General features: G+C 39.3%; 1 protein-coding gene across 1 annotated transcript in view; it reads right to left on the bottom strand.

Moving 5' to 3' along the window:
• LOC120539439 (synapsin-3-like) overlaps nt 1-23,421 on the bottom strand; it is an 842,044-nt gene that overhangs the window by 132,249 nt on the left and 686,374 nt on the right. The window contains exon 8 of the mRNA XM_039769493.1: nt 20,314-20,456. Within this exon, the coding sequence (XP_039625427.1) occupies nt 20,314-20,456 (143 nt within the window). The remainder of the gene's footprint in view (nt 1-20,313; nt 20,457-23,421) is intronic.

The raw sequence follows: 23,421 nt of genomic DNA, 5'->3' as shown, positions 1-23,421 counted from the left end.
CTAGGCTTACTTTCCAATTTCCACATGTAACTTTGTACACCCTGCTGGAGCTACTGCTGAATTGTGCCTTCGTAACCCTGGATGCACTTATAAAACTTAGGGCTCTGACTGTCTCATCAAATTGATGTTAGGACACTAATTGTTATGAGAGCTAGCAGGGCTCCTGCTGCCACCGTCATTTGCTTCAAGACAATAGTTTACACAGCACCAAGCTAACCTCATAGACAGAATGTGGAACTACTAAACCTCGTTTAGTCCTTCTTAGAATTAGGTGTCACTCCAGTCTTTGAAGCATTCCCAGGTTTCTTTCTGTTTCTTGTGTTTTCCATGTTTTTGTTTTCCATGTCGTGACTTCCTTTCATGACTTTGATTTGTTTAGACCCTTGTGAATGTTGTTAATTTTCATTTTTATACTGATTTTGAACTACAGCTCCACTTTCTACATTTGCCTACCTTCTAATTATAAATCTAACAATAAACAGTTATTGTAGTTGACTTTGACAGGCCATCCTATTTTCTTTATGTTTAAAAGCTCTGACTACAAACTCAATTCTAGAACAGTCCGTGTTATGCAGCTATTACATGCCACACCATATATTTGGCGATCCCTGTTGCCAATACTCTTGTTTGCCACTGAATGATGACAGCACCTACAATATATGACTGCGGCCTGCAAGTCATCCAAGCTATTAAGGGCAGCTGGAATGCCTGTTCCAAAGGACTGAATGAGTTTTATTTTACATAGCCTGGGAAAATAAGCCCCTAGTCGAAGTCACAAAAGTCGTAATCTGAAGCAGTCTGAGGTCAAAACTGAGAGCGTGACAATCTTATGTCACAACTGAAATGCTAAGCAAAAACCAAAAACACTAATGTGAAGTGTCTGGTTACCTTATATTCCTTTCCATAAATAGCTAAACTAAAGTATTTTTGAGCTGAATTATATCCAGATCTTGGATGTTGACTGTTATGTGATGCTTCCTTAAATAGTTGCCAAACAATGATATACCACACAACACACCTGTCAATCATGTGGCTGGAAATCAACGCTGTTACCAACAACAATGGATGTTTCATGAGGAGACAGGAAACAAAGCAGAACTGCAAAGACATCATGACAGAGCGATAAAACAATAATATTGCTAAATACTACTTAAAAACATTGAACAATACCCCAGCATTAATTCTTCAACAAAAAAGGATTATGCTACAAGCTGGACTGAGTTCTGTCAACTTAGCTTTTATGTTAATAAAATCATGCAATTGGCTGATCTGATTTGTTTTTTTTTTTTTTGTTTGTTTTTTAACTTTTTCTTTTAAATTGGACTGGTGCCCTGCCTAGGGTTTGTTTCCTGCCTTGTGCCCTGTGTTGGCTGGGATTGGCTCCAGCAGACCCCATTGACCCTGTAGTTAGGATATAGCGGGTTGGATAATGGGTGGGGTGGGGTGGGGGTGTATTTTAAATACATCATCTTTTGCTGATTGGTTCTTGTTTGTTTTTGCCTTCAGACTGATCTTTAATTGTTCAGTTTAGGCTTTTGAATTAGCTTTTAAACAATACTACTAGCAACTTCTGTCTATTCTTACTTGGACTTGTCTGTATTGCCTATTGTGCACCTAATACACATAACCAATGTCTCCCCAACAAAATCAAGATACCAATACTAGCAAATCTAAGGTTCTAACTTCCTAAATCAGTTTGTCATCTAGCCCAACTACAGGCATTCTCCAATTAATCACTCCACAGAAACATCGATAAATAAGAACATTAATTAAATGAAAGGTGAGTAGTGTTGGTCCTGGGAACTGCAGTGGACGCAGGTTTTTATTACAGCCCAATTTCTTAACAGGAAGTCAATTATTGCTTATGAAGCACTTTTTGTTTAAGCAACATTTTTATGCCTTATTTTAATTGTCTTGCTTATTAAGATTTCCCATCCTTAACTGATTATTTTAATCTTAACCAGTTGCATTTACTGTTTTTAATTGTTCTTTATTACCAATAAGATGCAAATGATAAAGGAACAAGCAGTTCTCCATGTACATTTATAAAATTTACACTGTGTGGATTCAATGTGCACTATTTGGTTTAATAAAATATCTAGAAGAAAACTGAAGAGAAAGTGAAGAAGTGAAAATTACTCATACAATTCAGGCTTAAAAGCATGTGAATTATACACTGTGAAAATGTACATGCAAAAACTAGACAAAAAAAAACTTTAAATAGGAGCTGTTTTGCATGTATTTAGTAAACAAAAATCTACCAAATGGGTAAGCAAATTTAACTTGAGAAGATTTCTTAAAATAAGCTAAATAATCATAAACAGAAATTTTTGAATAAGTCAATAATTCTTAAAATAAGGAAAACCAGATTTAATATAATGAATTAAACACTTTTCACTTGGCTTATATTTCATTTTTTGCACTGAAATAAGTGCAAAATAAGTCAATTAACTTATTAATAATAAGGCAAATATGTCCTAAAGAGGTGTTATCTGTGTGCCAGTGATGATCTGCACTGTTGTCACCATACTCTGCAATGCTTTGCAGTCCTTAGTTAAATTGCTGCCATTGCAGCACACCATGCAGCCTGTCAGAATGGACTCTACAGTACATTTGTAAATGTTGATGTGGGCTGGTGGAGATATTCGGGGCTTCCTCAGGCGCCTGAGAAAGTAAAGTTGCTGATGGGTCTTTTAGATGACTGCTGTAGTGTGTTTTGTCAATCTAAGATCATTGGTGATAGTAACCCCCAAAAATTTAAAATTTTTGACTCTTTCCACAACCTTGCCCCAATGTAAATAGTGGTGTTATTTACCTACTGCTTCCTAAAATTAATGACAATCTCCCTAGTTCTAGTGACATTCAGAGAGGTCATTGTCTTGTCACCACTCTAACAGGAGCCTAATCTCCACTTGCTACGCTGTCTCATTATTGTGATGGTGGAATTGTCAGCAAACATTCTGATGATATTGGGGCTTTATTTGATCATACAGTCATGGGTGAAAAGAGGGTACAGCAGGGCTCTCGGCACACTGCCCTGAGGGGTACTGGGGTTCAGGATCAGTGTAGATAAGGTGTGAGTACCAATCTGTACATGCTGGAGTCTGCTAGTCAGAATGTCCAAAAATAAATTGCACAGGAAGACACTGAGACCCAGGTGCACCATGTTGCATTTGAAATGTTTCAATAACAATCAAACTTTCCTGAAAAATTTCCTTAAAGAGAATTTCTACATGATTTCAACAAAAAACGGTCCACTGGGTGTTTCATATGGACAGACATATGTGTCAATTGCAGTGGGTGCTTTTCAAATTATATGTGAATGAACATAAAAAAGAATGATTAAACTGAATAGTGATCTTCTCCTAAACGATGAGGCAGAACTCCTTGATTTGAATCTTTGAATGCCAGCCTCATGTTTCTGTTGGGACAATGATTTCCTCTTATAGCCTATATACTTGCTGACAGTGTTAGGTGTAGATACTAAAATCAATTGGATTTGCATGAATGCAAGTGTCTAATCTGTGGAATGCAAGTCTACTTATCTTGAATTTCTGTTTTGCGACCAGAGGTAATGTAATAGGCATGGACAGAGACTGAGCATATACGACAACTGCAGGCATATGAATGGCATTTTTCAAAGACCAAAATAAGAGACACCTTCTTTCTAAGTACAAAACTATTATTGCATATATCTCCTTGTAGTCTCTATTAATATAATCAGGAATTGCATATTCATAAGCACTTAAAAATTGCAGAGGCCTTGATTTGTCATTTGGTTATTAATAAAGGAACATTAGAAAAGCATCAGATTTCTGTACTATACTAATAATTTTACATTTTTAATGTATGACATTGGTCTGCTTTCTCAGTCGGTAGTCTTTCTTTTTGACATAAGCAGATACGTAATGGGATAACACTGCTGTTAGCCAAGCTGTTCAGTCATGGGTCAGTGTAAAGTGAATAAAACAAGGATCAATCAATGTTTCTACTATAGTATACACATACTAAATCAAAAGTGTTAACCAAATTAAGCATGGAATTAAGAAGTAGTAGTAGTATCTGCGAAATGATATCCCCCCCCATACATTATGTGTGTAGTAGAAAGTGATAGGTATTTCTTCTAGTAAGGCTGATTAGATTTCTAGTCACGATGAGAAACTAGGCTGGACTGAACCAGATGTAGCACGCAGATTGTGAACTAGGAGACCCCACTGATGTTGTTCCAAGATGTGAATAATGAAAGCATGACCATCACCCCCAAGGATCACTGAAAATGAAAAGGTACCCAGGAGAGTTTGAAGAGAAAATGTATGTAGTGGAACTGGGTTTCAGAGGTTTCATCATGCCATAGTGTAGAAAGAATGGCATGTAAATTACAGGGGGAAAAACCTGTCACCTACAATATATCTAGTCTTATCTCTTATTACACGTGCAAAACAAAGCAGTGTCCATTACACTCATTTTAAGCTGACACTTTTAATGGACTGTTTCATGCACATGGCCACAAAAAAAATTACAGGCTGGGGTGAAAAAGTAAAAACAGATGGCACACCGCTAAGTCATGTACACAGCGGTAATCAGGCTGGGGCCAGGTTCCGTTTTATTTATATCAGCCATATTTTTCACATACTATTACAAAACGCCTGAGGGATGGTGAAGCAAGTTCTTCATGATGTATAATAGAGACCGCTTCCTAAAACAAACACTCCTTCTTCTACTGCTAGTTTGCAACTAATTCTTTCAACTTGACAAAAAGGTAAAGTTTTAGCCTGATGCTATTGTTTCCAGTGACTCCATCCCATAAATGCATATGTTTATTTAGCAAAATGTATAGAATAAAACAGCAACTCCCAGTAGGGAAGAACCTAGAAAGAGCAGAAATATTTACTCAGGGAGATGGGAAGATTAAAAATGGAGGCCAATGCTGGTGGGATCTCATACTTTAAAAAGGTTGTGTACATTTGGGCAATTGTTAACTAAAATAAATGTTTACCCAATAATTAAGCCTGTTTAAGAATTAGATTATTATATCTTTGTGGTAACCTGGTAAAAGACAAAGTAACAGAAGACAGTGCACTTGAAGTGATGGTGGGCAGATAAGTAGTATTTAAAAAAGTTAAGCTGAAGGAGTTCTGATTTTGAATTGTATGCAGAAGTTGGGAGACCACAGCACAATGATGTAACATCATTTTAGGTTTGCTGGCATTTCTAAATACGCCCCATATGAATGAATATGGGTGTGTGTGATTATACACTGTTCAATCAATCAATCAACATTTATTTATATAGCACATATTCATACAAAAAAATGTAGCTCAAAGTGCTTTACAAAATGAATAGAAAAATAGAAGACACAATAAAAAATAAACATAAGTCAACATTAAATAACATAGAATAAGGAAGGTCCAATGGCCAGGCTGGACAGAAAAAACAAAAAAAAAAAACTCCAAAAGCTGGAGAAAAAAAATAAAATCTGTGGGGTTCCAGACCACGAGACCGCGCAGTCCCCTCTGGGCAATCTACCTAACATAAGTCAAACAGTCCTCTTTGTATTTAGGGTTTTCATGGAAGGACCTGATGATGATGGTCACGTAGACTTCTGGCTTTCAGTCCATCAATGTTGGTGCATCATGATGCTTTGAGTAGGTGGTGTTGGCGCAACTGTTATGGATTGGTGACCCATCCAGGGTGCATAGTGGGATAAGCTCTTTTCCTCACAACATTAACTGGATTAGGCTGGTTCAAAAATGATGAATGGATGATGAGTTGTGGGAAGATGGAACTACAAAATTAGCAGCGTGCCTGAGTTTAGTAAGCTAAAAAGAAATGCAGAGGTTGGAGCCTTTCCATCTTCATCTGCGTATTAAGTAGTCCTGGCATGGAATACCACTGCTGGCAACATTTATATGAATGTCTGAGGCCTCCTGCCTATAACTCCATCCTTTATTAGGCTTATTTAAAGTGTGTTTTAAATCCCTATGTTCAAGGATCACAAATGAAGCACTGGCAGGAAAACCATGATGGGAGCCACTTTACTGAGTACAGAATTAACTGAATACACCAGGAAATGTGCTGTACTCTATAGTACATTCTAATATTAGTTGAAAATTTTGTTACAATTGCATAATAATAAAGGTTTAAATATTTCAAACAACACAAAAACTAAACAGGGACAAAATATATACAGTAACACCAAGTACTCTTTACGAAGAACATTTTAAAAAGCTATGAAATACCAAAATTTTGATCAATAAGTGTGTTCATATTAAGGCACTTTAAACAACAAAATATCCTAGAAAAGCAAGATAACCCATGCAAAAACACTCTTTTAGCATACCTTTCATAAAAATGATTTAAAATTTTAGTTTATTTAGTTTATTTTTTAGAATACAGATTGCAATATATGCTTTTTAATGCCCATTTAAAGGTACGCTGAGGAGTCATGTGTAACTCATATTGATATTAATAGCCAAGGTATTGGATTCATAAAAGCAGTAGTAATGGTTGTGATACACCGTCTGTTAGAATGAGAAATGTAATGCATTTTATTGCTACAACTATTTGTGATTTGCCTTCGTTTGGAATGACAGTGACATAGTAACTAGACTGACACATAGCTTCTTATCATTTTATTAAGGTGAATTAAAAGTACATATTGTAACTTACCGTACTTACCATTATTTAAACTGAAATAAGTGTTTACTTAAAACAGTCTCTAACACTTCAAATCATTGATAGCGTATTCTTTAAATGGCTTGAAATTATTAATTTGTGGGTTTAATAAAGTATACACTAACAATACAATATTAGAAAGTCAGTATGAAAAAACTGTCTATATGTTTTAAATTGAAGGATACTATATATGCAGTATATGAGGATATTCCCATTACAGAATGCATCCAAAATATTTTTTTTTCCCATTCTTGCTCCTTAAGAGTTATTTTAGATTGCAGAGGTAGTTTCTTAAAAAACCTAGTTTAGATGCATTTTTTTAATTTCAAAGTGTCAATACAACACAAATAAATTAACCTAATAAATTCATACAATTAAATATTTAAAAAAAGAAGGGGAAAACAAAAGAAAAAGAGAGAAAGAATGTGGTTTGTTATTAATGCTAAAATGGCTAGAAAATGATTAAAAAAGATGAAATACTGCTTTAAAGAGAACCTTGAAGATCACATTAATAGAGGGCTTTCAAAATACTACAAAACATTTAGCTATTCTTTGTTGTGTAATCTTAAAAAAATTCAAAACATTGCATTTGGATTCCTCACTTCCTAAGAAGTTAGTAGCATAGTGAAGGCTGTTTCTTTACTGTGTTAATTAAGAGGTGATGTTCCATCTGGTATAACTTTCATGAGAGACATTAAAGAATGAGAATTGACAGTAACGCCAAGGCAACTTCACTAGGAGCATAAGCTGTTGTCCGGAAAGGTTTCAAATTAAGGCATCTCTCTGTGGCAGGGTCAGTCTCAGGGTAGATTTTTGACTGTGTAAAAAGAGAGAGTGGTGCATGTGATGTGTTGGAGATGCTTCCTTTATTGGTACAAACACTTTATAATAAAGCCTCAGCAGTAGCTAATGAGGAAGATAATGAAATGACCTATGATGCTTTTTGCAGTTTTTTTGATTTACATGTAATGGAATAAATGTTTTGATGATCAGTTAGTTGTTTAAAAGATGAAAATATACTGTTTTATTGATACACAAGTCTCTGAAAGTAATTCTGCTATGTCTCTGCCATATATTGAATACTAACTAACTACTCTGAAGGTGTAGGGCAAAGTGTGCAGTGCCCATTCTGCTAGGCACTTAGTGGCAGAGAACAACTGTTAAGACAGCAGATGTAACAAGTATAAAGAAAACCATATGCACCCACATTGGCACTCCAGAGTGAAAGACTGAACTGCAACACTTTCTCAGCCCTGTACTTGATCTGATAATAAATGTGTAAATCAGAGATCTGCTGTGACTTTCAGTCTAAAGAGCTTATAACCACAAACTGAAGTCTGACTGAATGTGATGGACAAAATAACACATCTATAGGCTGCCATTAGATCTGTAACTAGAAGTGACCTTGATCCATTCACTAGGTTACACCTTCCTTTAGAGCTATAGCTGCATCCAAATCTTTGGGAAATTGGAAGCTGATTCTTCATTCTCTCTTTGAGGGAGCAAAAAGTTGACAATCTGTTCCCTTCCTGAGCGAAAATCTGATAGGCTGTTCTCTTTGTTGCTAGATGAAACTCACTTTCTATGGAGAAAAAAGCTCACAAACTGTATATGGCCTGGAAGCTACTCTCCATACAGCCTTGGAGCTGGACACCCTGAATTAGTTTTAAGATCCACTCTTCCAGGTCAAGCTGTGTGGCAATGACTGATCCTCTCCGAAAAGACTGAAAAGCAGCATTACTTCAAGAATGTACTTATCTGGTAGAAAGAGTTAATGCTTTCCCCATTGAAGTTGCAGAAAGCACAGCAAAGAGCCTAACAGCGAGGTGAGATAGTTAGTCATTATCACACCACACCATGGACAAAGGACAATGTAGCAAAATCTAAGTGTGCATTTCTACACAAGAGTCCACCTTTTGAACAACAGCAAAAACAATGCACAACATTGAATGCCATCGTTAAAGACTTGGTAATAAAACTGAAATTTAGTTCAAACCAGCCCTCCCTTTGTATCTGTTTATTCAGTTTGTCAGTCAGTCATTTTCCAACCTGCAATATCCTAACATAGGGTCACTGGGGTCTGCTGGAGCCAATCCCAGCCAGCACAAGGCAGGAAAAAACACCGGGCAGGGCGCCAGCCCACTGCAGGTCACACACACCCACACACTAAGGACAATTTAGGATCGCCAATGTGCCTAACTTGCATGTCTTTGGACGGTGAGAGGAAACCCACGCAGACATGGAGAGAACATGCAAACTCCACACTGGGAGGACCTGGGAAGTGAACCCGGGTCTCCTAACTGTGAGGCTGCAGTGCTGCCACTGCACCACCATGCCGCCCTGTCTATTTATTATAAACATAAATTTCATCAAATGTATAAAGGAATTATATTTATATACACAGGGATACACTAGAAAGTATATAAGAATGTATTTAGGATATACATTTAATAACACTAATTCCCCAAACGTATATTAGATGTTAATGGCTGTAATATATTAGTCACCTACAGACAACCTTTTAAAGATTTCCATTTCATTTTCTCATTCATAAATTTAGAGGTATTTGTGTACATGGGCACACAACTTTCTTTAGGACACTGACTGTATTATGTTTCAGTGTTACGTTTTATATAAACCATACATCAACAACAGTACGACAGTCAACTGAAACAACAATCTTAGCTTTCAAATTTCACTGAAATATGAATTTACTAGATAAAATGTGGTAGAGTCTTTGATATAGGAGAAGCCTGGTTTGCAGCTGTTGCCTTTTCATATTGTCCAAACTGCTTCTGTATTATTCAATCCTTTTAAGAGGCTCTTGTTTTCATTCTAGCATTGAGAGTAAGCTAAACATTTGATAGGGTATGTTTCATCTGCACAAAGAAAAAAAAAACCTAGTTGTGACAGGGGTTCAACACCAGCTGCTCCAGTCTCATCTTTTCCACAACAACTGTTTTTATGTTTCTGTGACTCCAAACTGCTTTCCTCACTAATCTTGTGAGCTTAGCACTGACAACTAACTTTCTACCCTTGGGGAAGGATCACCCTTTGAAGTCGACCACAGGCTTAATCCCTGTTGACCTCTACACTTGTAAAATAGAGCAACAGCCATTTGGAATCTCTAGTGTTTCCCTGTGACCAGAGATCCAGCATCATACAGCTTTAAGCCAGTGTATTAGCTAGCCGTCGCACAAATCCATGTCATGCCACATCAGATGAGATTATTTTACATTTCTCATCCTCTCTGCAATGCTTTAACAGCTCTTCAATCACTCCAAGATAACTCTGATCGATAAGCCACATCTTTGTGGTTTGTACAAAACTGCTCCCCCTTAAAAGAATGCTACCATTCATTATTTGACTTTGTGACTTCTCCTGCAGAATCTTTCAAAAACAGCATAGTGCCATAAATCAAGCCACACCTGGCATTATCACAAACACATGCCTATGAGTTGAGGGAATTTCACTTGCCTGATCTCCGGAAAGTCTAAAAATGCTGGACCAGTAAACTGCTAGCATGTCATCCTAATTTATTCTACTTAAAACTAGAAAACCTGTTAGCTACTGAACCATTTGCAAGTACAGTCAGTTTTGTTTTGAGATATTGAAAAGGAAGATACCTAAATAAGAGGAATAACAAATTAACACGTAAGGCCCATGTGTCAGAATAATTTTTAAATGAGAGCTGTTCTGCAATAAAAAAATACAAATACAAATTCTCTGCTCCAGAGGTCTCTCAAACCATACATTTTTTATGAGTAAAATGACACTGTTTTCAGTGAAAATCAACATAACAAAAGAAGAGAGGACTGTACTCATTTGTCCAGCTTGATGTTATAGAGTACAACTTAAAAAGGAAGACCACAGTAAGTAATTTTGTGTTGGCAATTGAAATTCCCAATTGTATCTCAGTTTTGACCTTTATTTTCTACCAGTTGTGTTACCCAGCCTCTCCTGTGAAATTTCATAATAGAATGGGCATCCGCTATAGTGCTGTCAGGTAATATATCTGAAGTACTACATAACTAAATACTTTTATGTATACAATGTTTGTATTTTTTTTTTTCTTTTTTAACAAAGTGCTAATATTACGACTTTAAACCCTGAGGTTATGGGCTGTAATCCTGCTACTGACACTTCATAACTATGAGCAAGTCATTTCACCTGCCTGTACTTCAACTGAAAAAACAAATGAAATGTAACCAATTGCATCTCAAATGTTGTAAGTTGCCTTGAATAAAGGTGTCAGTCAAATAATAAGTATTGTGGAACGGGACCTGGACACAGACAGACGGACAATGGTTTTGCACCCAACACACTCATATTTATTTACAATTATTTACAGTAAAATCCAGTGCTCAACCCAGTCTCCAATGCCTTCTTTCTGGCCGCCTTCACTCCTCTCTCCGAGCTCCGTCCTCTTCCACCCAACTTTTGCTCTCGAATGCAGGGAGGCGGCCCTTTATATACGAGCACGGATGAGCTTCAGCTGCTTCCTGGCAATTCTCCACAGACACACCCCCGTGTGGCGGAAGTGCCGGCTGCGCACCTGGAAGCCCTCCGGGTTTCCCTAGTCTTCTTACCTCCAGCACTTCCTGGTGTGGCAGAAGTGCTGAGGTCCAGGGTTCCCAAGGCATTGGGGCACCTCCTGGCGGTGACCACGGGTCCCTACAGGGTTGGGCTTCCAAGCCCTTTACCCGTGGCCCCCAACACAACCAGAGCGGTCGCCCCCTCGTGGTCTGGAGGATGCGCAAGCCCTCCTCCGGTCCTCCTGGGCGTCCCGGCTGGGTACCACTCCCAGCCGTCCGCCACAGTATTAATAATATTATTGGGTCAGTGGAGCTGTGTATTCTTGAACATCCATCCATCCATTTTCCAACCTGCTGAATCCGAACACAGGGTCACGGGGGTCTGCTGGAGCCAATCTCAGCCAACACAGGGCACAAGGAAGGAACCAACCCACCACAGGACACACACAAACACACCCACACACCAAGCACACACTAGGGCCAATTTAGAATCGCCAATCCACCTAACCTGCATGTCTTTGGACTGTGGGAGGAAACCGGAGCGCCCGGAGGAAACTCACACAGACACGGGGAGAACATGCAAACTCCACGCAGGGAGGACCCGGGAAGGTCTCCTAACTGCGAGGCAGCAGCGCTGCCACTGCGCCACCATGCTGCCCCACTCTTGAACATGCCATGCACAGTTACACATGAGTAAAACACAGCTGCTTTAGATCAATTTCTGTTTGTCCTAGTGACCTGGCTGTTGTTGATGGTAATCGTAAAACACAAGTTTACAAGAAAATTTATTCTTTTGAACTGAAAGGGGGAATAATGTAAAATCTTAGGATATATTATTACCATTAAATATATTTTTCACTTGTTTACATTGTTCATTTAAGTAGTCCTTTTCCTGTTTTTTATCAGTTGTATATTCTATTTTTTTCTTTGTCATAGCCTTAGGCAGACAATAAAGTGCTAACACTTAATCATGTTTTACAAACAGCAATGGTATTTGCTTGTTGCACATTTAGATGGTGTATGTAACGAATTGAATGTTTTTAATTTTTGAGTTTCTCCCTTCTAGTGAATCAACACCTAGGCTAACTACCACAGCAGCTGGCACCAGAACTCAAGGTTTACAACGCGTTTGCTAACCACTCAGCTTTGCATTCCCATTGAGAATTGCCGAACTTTCTTTTTACATTCCACACCTCACTGTATACGCCAAACATGATGGCATTTCTTTTTTCCTGTCCAGGACAATGCCTCTTTTTCAATCATCCATCCATTCTTTGGTTAGTGGTGCTGTCAACTGCTTCTGCTGTGTTCTTTGTTTGTATAAAGCCATCTCTAAGCACATCACAGGGCATATACATTAGCACAATATTAACGATTATCAACAAATAAAAAAAAACTTAATGGCTAAGTCATTAATGATTCTGATCTAAAGAAACCAAATTGTGTTGGACCAAGAGGTTAATATATGACATGGACATTGTATATTCTTTATGTTTTATATGGCACTCAGTCTCTCTATTCATTTAACCTCAAACCAGTACTGGGCAAACTGTTACCCTCACCCACATTCACTCATATTTGGTCAGTTTTATAATTTTATTACAGTATATGCTAAAGGAATTTATGTTAAGTTACCACTTGTAACATGTATATTTCTGTGTACAATTTTGAGAAAAATACAAGTTTTTCATTAATTTACAACTCAATTCACACACAAAAAAAATTACATTGGGCTTGTATCACATTCATCCAAATATAACATATCTGACAAATGCCCAGTATTTGAGGCTGAACTGATTAAAATTTTACTTTATATAATGTAATTATGTAAGGGGTTGGCATTACCTAACAACTCATCAGTTTCTCATATATTCCAATGAATGTGGATGCAGGTCTTGGGTTAACCTAAAAGGCAAAACTTTTGTATTCTGGAGGAAAATTGAGGTACCCAGCTAAAATTGTGCACAAACACATGGCGTGAATGTAAATTCTGGGCCTCAAAACACAGTCAGGAGATCCAAAATCGGTGTGCAGTTCAACGACTTCAATAAATAATCCTCCATACAACCAGTACACTTGTGGAGGTAAAACCAATAAATGAAAAATTAAAACCAATCAAAACCAGTATTGTTTCTGTAATCTTGTTTCTCATTTCCAGTGCCTCCCTCTTACATCACTTTTGCTGACTCCCCTTGGTTTTTCTGTGCAAACTCTAGACTTCAGCAAATGTAGTTCCTTCTCTAAATCTTGACCCAGTTACCTCAGCCCGTTACCACTGGGACACTCAGAGTTGGCCTTCACTGCCACCTATCTTCAGTCTAGGTGGACTTTGGAACTTTCAGCCTTCTCCTACTTTAGATCAATAGGATCACACCTTAGCCCCTGTAATGCTGTTCCTCTTACTCTTTTTTTGGGACACCTGACCACATTGCCTCCTATCAGATGCACTGAGACTCGATTCTCTTTCTTTCTTTCTTTCTTTCTTTCTCTCGCGAGAGTGGTGAGTGGGCGGAGCTCTGTGAGAAAGTGAGAGTGAGAGCGGGAGAGTTTGAAGGTCTGTGATTTCACTATTTGTTTTTCCTGTTTTTGTGTTCTTAATTGTTATTCTGTCTCTAACTGTTTATCTTTTTGTTGGATTGGTTTATTCTGAGGAAGGCCAGAATGGCCTCCTCAGGAGGAGTCCGTTTTCGGAACGGTGATTTCGAAAAACTCACCAGACAACATGGAGTGAAGCTTATGCCAGAAACGACCTGTTCTCTGGAAGAATGTGTAATGGCTGTAGGAAATGTAATAGGCTGTGACAATGTTCGTTCAGCCTCAAGAATGAGCAGCGCGGTGGTAATTTTTGTTGCTACAACGGATTTTGTCCACAGATTGGTAGAAAATGGAGTTGTTATAAAGGACACTTTAACCCCGTAATGCCCTTACAACTCCAGCAAAAAGATTACCCTATCTAATGTACCTCCTTTTCTATCTAACGAGACCCTTGAAAGAGAGCTATCCCGCTATGGACAGTTAATCTCGCAGATTAAACGAATACCTTTGGGATGTAAAGCACCCCAGTTGAAGCATGTGATGTCTTTTCGGAGGCAAGTTTTAATGATTTTAAAAAATACAGCGGATGAGTTAAACGTAGCATTGAGATTCCGAGTGGATGGTTACGAATACGTTATCTTTGTCACATCGGAACCGATGAAATGCTTTAAATGTGGCAAAGCTGGTCATGTAGCTAGAGATTGCAAAGATGTTGTTAAAACTGCAGAATTAGGCAAGCAACTGACCCCAGATGAGACCCCCGACCGCCCTGGGGATCAGACAGATGCGGCAGAGACGGCGTCTGCATTTAATAACACAGCGGAAAGTAGCGGCGGGATCGCTGTTGCTCAAAATGAAGACGCTGCTAGCGATCAGACTGCGGTGGTCCAATTGATCAGCGATTCACTTAATGCTGATCCCAAAATGAATAGGGATAATGAAAATCAAGACCTCCTGTATCAGAGTCTGGAAACACTGTTAATGAGTCGGGTGTTTTGGAGGTATCGGACTCTACTATAGAATCAGTGGTCCCAAGCATATGGGGTGATATGGAAATGGAGTGTGTCGGCTCCGACAGTACTTTCAAAACACCGAAGGCTATTAAAAGACCTTGTGGGACAGACGAGCAAGTTGCTTTTAAAAAAAGAAGCTTTGAAGAGACTGCAGCTGCGGCTGACACTGAAGCGTCCTCGGTTTCAGATTGTGGGGAGGACGGGTATTTAACTGATTCCTCTGTTGTGTCAGAAAGTAGTCAGGACACCACAGAGGGATATGGATTCTACAGAATTAGAGCCTTTCTGGTTGAAACAAAGGGGAAAAGAGTGGATGTGCAGAATTTTTTTCCGGATGTTAAATTATTTATTTCCTCCGTTAAACGGTTAATGAAGCAACGATCGGGCACTGAGGTTTTTTCAGACAAGGAGGGGTGGAGGCTTCGGAGTATTTTAAGAAAGTTACGTACCACTGCTATTTAACAACTTGTTAATAATGGCTCAAAAATCTGCATTTCATATATTACTTATTGGTATAGCATTTTTTTTGGTTGCATTATCATTTTTAAAAATGTACGATTTTAAAATTGGGAGTCTTAATGTTGCAGGATGTAAGAGCCCTCTTAAGATCGCGAAAGTGTGCGACTTCCTGAGAGGGAAGCATCTGACAGTGGCTTACCTTCAGGAGACGCACAGTGAAACTGCTCTAGAAATTGAGTGGCAGAAATGCTGGGAGGAGACGTTTTTTAGTCACGGGTCAACACGCAGCTCTGGTGTTGCCATTGGTCTATCTAAACAAGTGTGTCCGACATCGGTGTCTGCCTTCGAAGTGATAAAAGGGCGGATGCTTAAAGTAAAAATTGACTTGGACAACATCAGGTTGGTTTTTATTAACGTTTATGCACCAACATTTGGCAGTGAAAGAGTGCGCTTTTTTAAATGTCTTGAACGTACTTTATCAGAGTGTGACCCGGATGAATGTGTGTTTTTAGGTGGGGATTTTAACTGCACCCTTAATGATGCACTGGACAGAAATCATGCAGAGCCCCACCCGCGATCTGCTAGAGAGCTGAAAGCGCTCATTGAGCGATATGAATTGAAGGATGTGTGGAGGGTTCTGAATGGGGGCGACAGGCAGTATACGTGGGCACAGGTGCGTGGTGGCACCCTTTCACTTGCCAGGCTTGATCGGTTTTATACTTTTAACCACCATCTTAACCGTTTTAATTCATGTGTCATTGTGCCAACAAGCCTTTCTGATCATGCATTAGTTACCTGCAATGTTCTTCTTTCATCTTTAAAGTCAAAAAGCTCTCATTGGCATTTTAATGAGCTTTTATGTCAGGACTCCCATTTTAAAAATTGTTTTAGGTACTTTTGGACACAGTGGCGGAAAGGATATGTCAGTTCTCTTCTCTGAGTCAGTGGTGGGATGTTGGTAAAGTGCAGATTCGCCAGTTCTGTCAGCAGTATACTCTGAATGTCACAAGGAGTTTGAATGATTCTATGAAAGCACTGGAGGAAGAGATAGCAGCACTCCAGCAGGACTTGGACTCCTCTAAGGGCAGTGAGAACCTGGACATGATAAAAGTGAGAAAGGCTGCCCTCGCACAACTGACTGATTATAAAGTACAAGGTGCTTTGGTTAGAGCCCGTTTTCAAGTGGAAACTGAGTGTGATGCTCCAACCAAGTACTTTTTTGGGCTGGAAAGAAAACAGGGCCAAAGCAGAATGATTCATTGTTTACATGACCCCTCTGGAAGTGAGATAAGAAGCTCTTCTCAAATTAGGGCATTTGCCGTTGATTTTTATTCTAAGCTTTTCTCATCTGAGCTGATGGAACAGGACCCTGCTTGTTCGGGTTTTACTAAGGGACTGCCGCAGGTGCCAGTGGAGGAGTTACCAGCCTTACAGAGAGGACTTACCCTTGAAGAACTCTCGCGGGCATTGGCAAGTTTGAACACTGGGAAAGCTCCAGGTATTGATGGACTTACTGTTGAATTCTACAGGCTGTTTTGGGAGTTCATCGGACCGACCTACTTGCGGTTCTTCAAGAGTGTTTAGATAAAGGTCTCCTCCCTTGAGCTGTAGAAGAGCTGTTGTTGCCCTCATTCCAAAAAAAGGAGATCTCTGTAATATTAAGAACTGGAGGCCAGTAGCCTTGCTTTGTACTGACTATAAAATATTTTCTAAAGTGTTGGCTACGAGAATGAAGGAGGTGTTGGGTCATGTCATTCACCCTGATCAGAGTTACTGTGTACCAAACAGGTCCATATATGACAACATCTTTTTTATCAGAGATACATTTGAAATCTGCAAATTGTTTGGTCTACATGGTGGTCTAATTTCCTTGGACCAGGAGAAGGCTTTTGATCGGGTGGAGCATCAGTACCTTTGGCGAGTACTAATGGGATTTGGTTTCCCACCCTGCTTTGTTTCCATGGTTCGGGTGCTCTATAGTGACATTCAGGGTGTACTGAAAATTAATGGTGGGCTGAGCGCTCCGTTTAAAGTAGATAGAGGGATTAGACAGGGTTGCTCTTTATCTGGCATGTTGTATGCCCTGGCTATAGAACCCCTGCTGATCAAATTAAGGAAAGTGGTGGGTGGACTGACTGTTCCTGAGTGTTCAGTGCCTTTGAAGGTCTCAGCATATGCAGATGATCTCATAGTATTAGTTGGAACACAACAAGATGTGGATGAGCTGGTGTCTGTGCTGGATGAGTTCCAAAAAGAATCATCAGCTAAAGTCAATTGGACCAAGAGCTCTGCAGTACTATTGGGTAACTGGATGGGTCCTTTTCTTTCATTGCCTTCTGGACTGAAATGGTCAAGAGATGGTATTAAATACCTGGGATTACATCTAGGAGGCATAAACAGTGACAGTAAGAATTGGGAAGGCGTTACAGAAAAGGTCAGAAACCGTTTACAACGCTGGAGATGGCTACTTCCCCAACTGTCTTATAGAGGACGGACGCTGATCATAAATAACCTTGTCGCATCTGCTCTATGGCACAGGTTGGCATGCCTGGAACCCCCACCTGACCTGATTACTGAAGTGCAAAGAGAGTTGATTAATTTTTTTTGGAATGGGAAGCATTGGCTGTACCGAGGTATTTTGCATCTACCCAGGAGTGCAGGAGGACAAGGACTGGTGGACATTTTTAGCAGAAAAAATGCGTTCAGACTGCAAACTCTGCAAAACTGCTTTATGGTCATATGGCTGTGTCCTGGAAGCCACTAGCGTGTGCTCTCCTGCGCCAAGTTGGCAACCTGAAATTGGACCGCGCTTTTCTTAATGGACAGTGCTTCCTTCCCCATAGGTAATGTTCCAGATTTTTATCGAAGTATATTGAGAATCTGGCAACAGTTGGATTGTCGCATTGAGGAAAGATCCTTAAATTTATATTGGACTTTAGAATTGCCAGTTGTCTCTACTATGGCTGTAGAGTCAACATCTCTGAAACAACGCCTGATCAGAGCTGGTATTCTACAAATTAAACAGTTGATTCAACCACAGCTACTCAGTTGGCTAAGCGCAGAGTCAGTGGCTGCAGCTTTAGGTCTGAATTCAGTGCGCACAGCAGAAAGATTTTTGCGGCAGATTCTTTTGAATATACCTTCAGCTGCTAAGGATTTATTGAAAGACTTTTTTAATGCTACAGACTACCCAGAGCCTTTGTCTGCATTTCCAAATTTGTTAATCAATGCCAATGAGAACTTGATGGGGGAAAATGGCAGGAGAAGAACTAAATATCTTTCTTTTGACTCTGCAGAAGGGAAGGAACTATATAAAGTGTGTGTCCAAGCTCGATATCAGCCCCAACTATGCAGATACCAGGATACACCCTGGAGGGATAAATTGGGAGGGTAGAGGGTGTCGGCCCCATTTGGGAGAGTCTGTACAGTCCACCATTGAATAAGAGAACTGGCGATCTGCAATGGAGAATTGTTCATGGGATTGTGGCAGTTAACTCTTTTTTGTCCTTAATTAACCCCAACATCTCAGAGCTGTGTCCTTTTTGCCAACAGAGAGAGACTGTTTTTCACTGTTTTCTTTACTGTTTTAGGATTCAACCTCTTTTATCTGTACTTGACAGTGTCTTTAATGTTTTGGGTGTTTATTTTACCAATCAGATTTTTATATATGGTTTGGCTAATGTGAAAGCAAAAAAGAATGTTGGCAGATTAGCAAATTTTTTATTGGGACAGGCTAAGCTTGCCATTTATATCACGAGGAAGGAAAAAATTAAGAGTGACAGGGATTCTGACTTGGTGGGTTTCTTTAAAGCACAATTAAAAATAAGAATTTTATTAGATTTCAAGTTTTATACAATGACCCATAATTTGCATACATTTATAAAACAGTGGTGTGCAATGAATGCAATTTGTAAAATTGTTAATGACGAGTGTGTCTTTGTTTTGTGAATTAACTATTATGATACTACAGCAAAATACACATTCATAGTTACATAGGATGTTCTTTTTTATTGATGGTTTGTTGATTTTGTAATGATGTTTGAATGTTTAATAAAAGGTATTTTAAAACTCAAAACTCTTTCTTTCTTTCTTTCTTTCTTTCTTTCTTTCTTTCTTTCCTACTCACACTGAATCCTATAATAAAAGTAAGTTTAAGTTCTTTCCTTAAAGGGCAAACACCTTGTGACTACATGGCTTTCTGCCCACTTGCAGCTACCCCCACAAGTCTGACCCACTCTGTTTTTTAAAAACCTTGCACTGCCATGGACTCATGATGTGCTGTAGCACAATCAGAAAATGCTTCAAAAGGTCAAAAATATTATCAGAAACAAATCATTAACAAAATTTCTATGTACAAAGTAATTATTTGCATATTATCCCAAAACTAGAATAATGTGTCACCATTCATATTCACTTGCAGCGATGACATGCATCTCATTGTTAGTATGAACAAAAATAAGCATCCTTGTTTCAATCAATACCGCCACAGTAATGAACAAATCTCACCAATATGGTGTCATCAATGAAGCAAAACTTAATAGTAACAATTACGAAAAAAATAAATATGGAATCAAATATTATTATTATGGTGTTCAATATTGGGACAAGCATAGCTGAAAAAGCACTCAGAGACCCAAGCTAACAGGCTTAACATAATGAACATACAGAGATAAAACACCATTAATCACAATGCTACATTTTCACTAAAACATTATCCATTCTCATATCATTCTAAAAACCACTTAACCCAATTCAGGATCCTGAGGAGCTAGAGGCTGTCCCAAGAACATTAGAAGCAAAGCAAGAAACAGTGCATGAGTCCATCAACTGGGCCACTTATACACACAATCACACTCACATTCACACAGGTCAGTTTACAGATGCCAGTTCCTCTGCATTCCTTTAAGGATTTTGGGTGGAAAAAAAGGCACCGGCAGAATGTGCAAACTGCACACAGGTGACACTCAAGAGCAGGAGCAGAATCTAGGATGGAGCTGCAGCACTAAAAAAGTGCCCTACCTACTATGCTTACAGCTAAAAGAAAAAAATAAATGTACAACACATGAAAAACAATGTTAAGAAACCTATTTACTCACATGTAGGCTTTATAATTACTGCCAATTTTCTGGATCCTGATGTCATATTTTGAGTCTATATATGGCTCAGTGGTGGCATAGGTCTTTGCCAAGGCTACAACACTCGCAATATCTTGGAAATCATACTGGTTCTCCACCTTCACCTATCACAAAAGAAAGAAGAAAAGAAAAAAATGAGTTTGCTTTGATTAGCACAGTACCCTAGTGTCACACATTAAAAGTATTTCTAAGTGGTCATGAAAATGGATACAAATTCATTTGAACCATGATATCATTTTATGTTCACACTGAACCTCACCCGTTGGTTTATCAATATTGGTTATCAGTCATTTGAAATCAAGATAACCCAGCCTTGTTCCACAGCACATGCTGTTTATATTTGCTGGGTGACTGACACAAATCACCAAAATGGTAACGATCAGTGTGCTAATAAATGAACTAAAAGGTTGATCTAAAGTATTAACTTATGAAAATACATCTAAGGAGGCTCTGTCACACATGTGCTAAGACTACTTTTAATACATATAGAAGGTTAACACAACAGCTAGTCTTAGAAAGGTAAGTTGGAAGTGGACTCCCTGATTTTACCTTCCACTCGGTAATTTTGAAACACATTTTTAAAACTTTAAACTTTTCATGTGGTTGACATCTCTTAATTATTATTACCGTCCTGCTATACAAATCAAAAGTGAATATTTAATGCTATGTCAATATTCTACATAATGGTAAACAAAAATAACTAAACACTTTAATTCAACTGAATAACCACCAAATTTGCAGTGCAAGCTTTTATTTATGTAGCTCTTTTCCCCATGGTGGCTGGCAGCGTACGGCATTAACATAACCCCAAGAGATATTGCCCACCAATATTACATGATTTGCTATATTCACTGTCTTAAAGGTTCAGAACAATTAGGCAGTCTGATCAGCTTGCATAGATTCCAGGGCTGGGAAAACGGTACCAATTCCTTGTTAAGATGAACACTTTAAAGGACATATATAAGATATTTTGGGCCCACAAACCAAGCCATGAGTAGTGGTGTAATGATCGATTTCACCCCACAAGGCTCTCCATTCATTCTCTTCCTCTAACTCACTATGACTGTGTGCATCTCCCTTAACCTTTTTCTTCTCCAAATGTACCCATATGTAGGTAATTATAATCCATCACGATCCTGTAAGTCAAAAAAGATAATGGCATTTGCCAAATATATAGAACAGTAGTAGTGCAGGCAGTCCCCGGGTTACGTACGAGATAGGGACTGTAGGTTTGTTCTTAAGTTGAATTTGTGTGTCAGAACAGGTACATTATTTTAATAAATGCTATTGTTGACCGACTGTAACCAAGTGCTCTGCCAATGAATGATGGAGTTTCACCTCTCTCTGACCTTTTTATTATTTCTATTTTATTTTCAATAGTGATGGTTTTTCTCTTCTTTACTGTATCACCAGCACCAGCATCAGATTTGTGTTTCAGAGACATTCTTGAAGGGTGAAGACAAAAGGTTAAGATGAGTTCTTCTGCATAGCACTGTACACGCTATCACAGCAGGAAGGCACCCGTCGTCAACACGTCTCATGTACTGACATCAGACAACTTCTGGCTATGTATGTACATAACAGTACAAGCAGGCTTGCTATTGAGAATGAATGGGGGCAGCGAGCGGTGGTTCACCACCTGCCCACCACACAGTCACCTCCACTTACATACAGTATGCTGCCTGCAGCGTCAGCCCACCGAGAGCGAACAGGATGTGGCCAAAGGCAGGTAGTGAATCGCCCACCACCACCCCGAGTCAACAAGCAGCCATCCGAGGCACACTACAATGCTGCCTTCACCCCCCTGCAACACCCCCCTACCCACCCAATTCCCCCCAGTGGCCTCCGTTCAGCCACAACCAGGTCACCACTTGCAGCATCACCAGCCGCCCACCGAGAATGAACAGGGAAAACGTTTGAGGGACACTGCAAGGCTGTGTGGTGGGCGGGGAGTGAAACGCCCTCCCTCTGCCCCATCCAGACTCCGTCCAGTCAGGAGCGGTAGCTACGGCGGTGTGCTGGGCAAGCAGCGAACCGCCCCCCTCCGCCCCATTAAGCCTCCTGCACAAAAGCACTTGCTGCGCACCCAGCCACCCTCTAAGAATGAACCTCTCCCCCTCCAGCCTTCGTCCTAGCCACCGCTTGCAGCGTCCCCAGGCCGGAGATAACGGAGCAGCAGTTACTGAGGAGCCTGCGCCGTGTTCAAAAGTCGTATATTGGATGTCCATAACTCGAGGACTACCTGTATGTACTTTTTCTATTCAGTGTACTGTTAAAGTGCCTGTGGAGTGTGGATGAAGGTTGATGCCCAGTTTCATATATGTGTTTATAAGTGACTTAAAATATAATAGATATGTGATGTAATAAAAAATTACATAACTCTGAGCAGGAAAGTACATTATTATTCAGAGCAAATAATAGTTCATGGTAATGGTGGCTAAAGCCTAAGCACATGGGGTGTAAAATGTGTGTTAACTTTAAACTGTATGCTCTGTTTGTTAATGTAGCCCATCACAAATTTAATTCTGCCAATAGCATGTCCTCTTATCACTTAATCATGGGAGTCACCCATTTTCCTAAAATGTAGAGTGATATGAGACACAAAGGAGAATTACACCTTGGGGTGGCACACAAGTGAGTCACATACAGTAACATGGATTGAGAAAATACACTGAAAACAGGCCAAGATTGGGCATCAAAGTTACTTCACAATAAGAAGCAGCACAGAAAATATGAAAACTTTACTCCCCAGAGTGCTACACCCGTTCTTATTCACAACTTGCCTACACTGAAGCCGTTCAAACAGAAACATACCATTTGGCATACTATAGCGAAGAGTGTATGTAAAGTGTATATAATTACAAATTTCAGAACAAGTGTGCCTGTCTGAAACTATGTTATCCTTATGAAATTTGATGCAAATAAATTCCTAAATATTATAGAAGTAGATCTGGAGCATTGTATCTTTATTAAAAATGAAACGCCATGTTGTTTAATATGCCTCACTCCATCAGATAGGGTTTTGAATTTTGTGACCTGCAGGTTTCCACAATAGTCCTGCTGCTTATT

Source organism: Polypterus senegalus, chromosome 11 (assembly GCF_016835505.1).
Source record: "Polypterus senegalus isolate Bchr_013 chromosome 11, ASM1683550v1, whole genome shotgun sequence".
Classification (NCBI taxonomy): Eukaryota; Metazoa; Chordata; class Cladistia; order Polypteriformes; family Polypteridae; genus Polypterus; species Polypterus senegalus.
The sequence above is the reverse complement of the archived record's forward strand: the minus strand, read 5'-3'. Positions and strand labels throughout refer to the sequence as shown.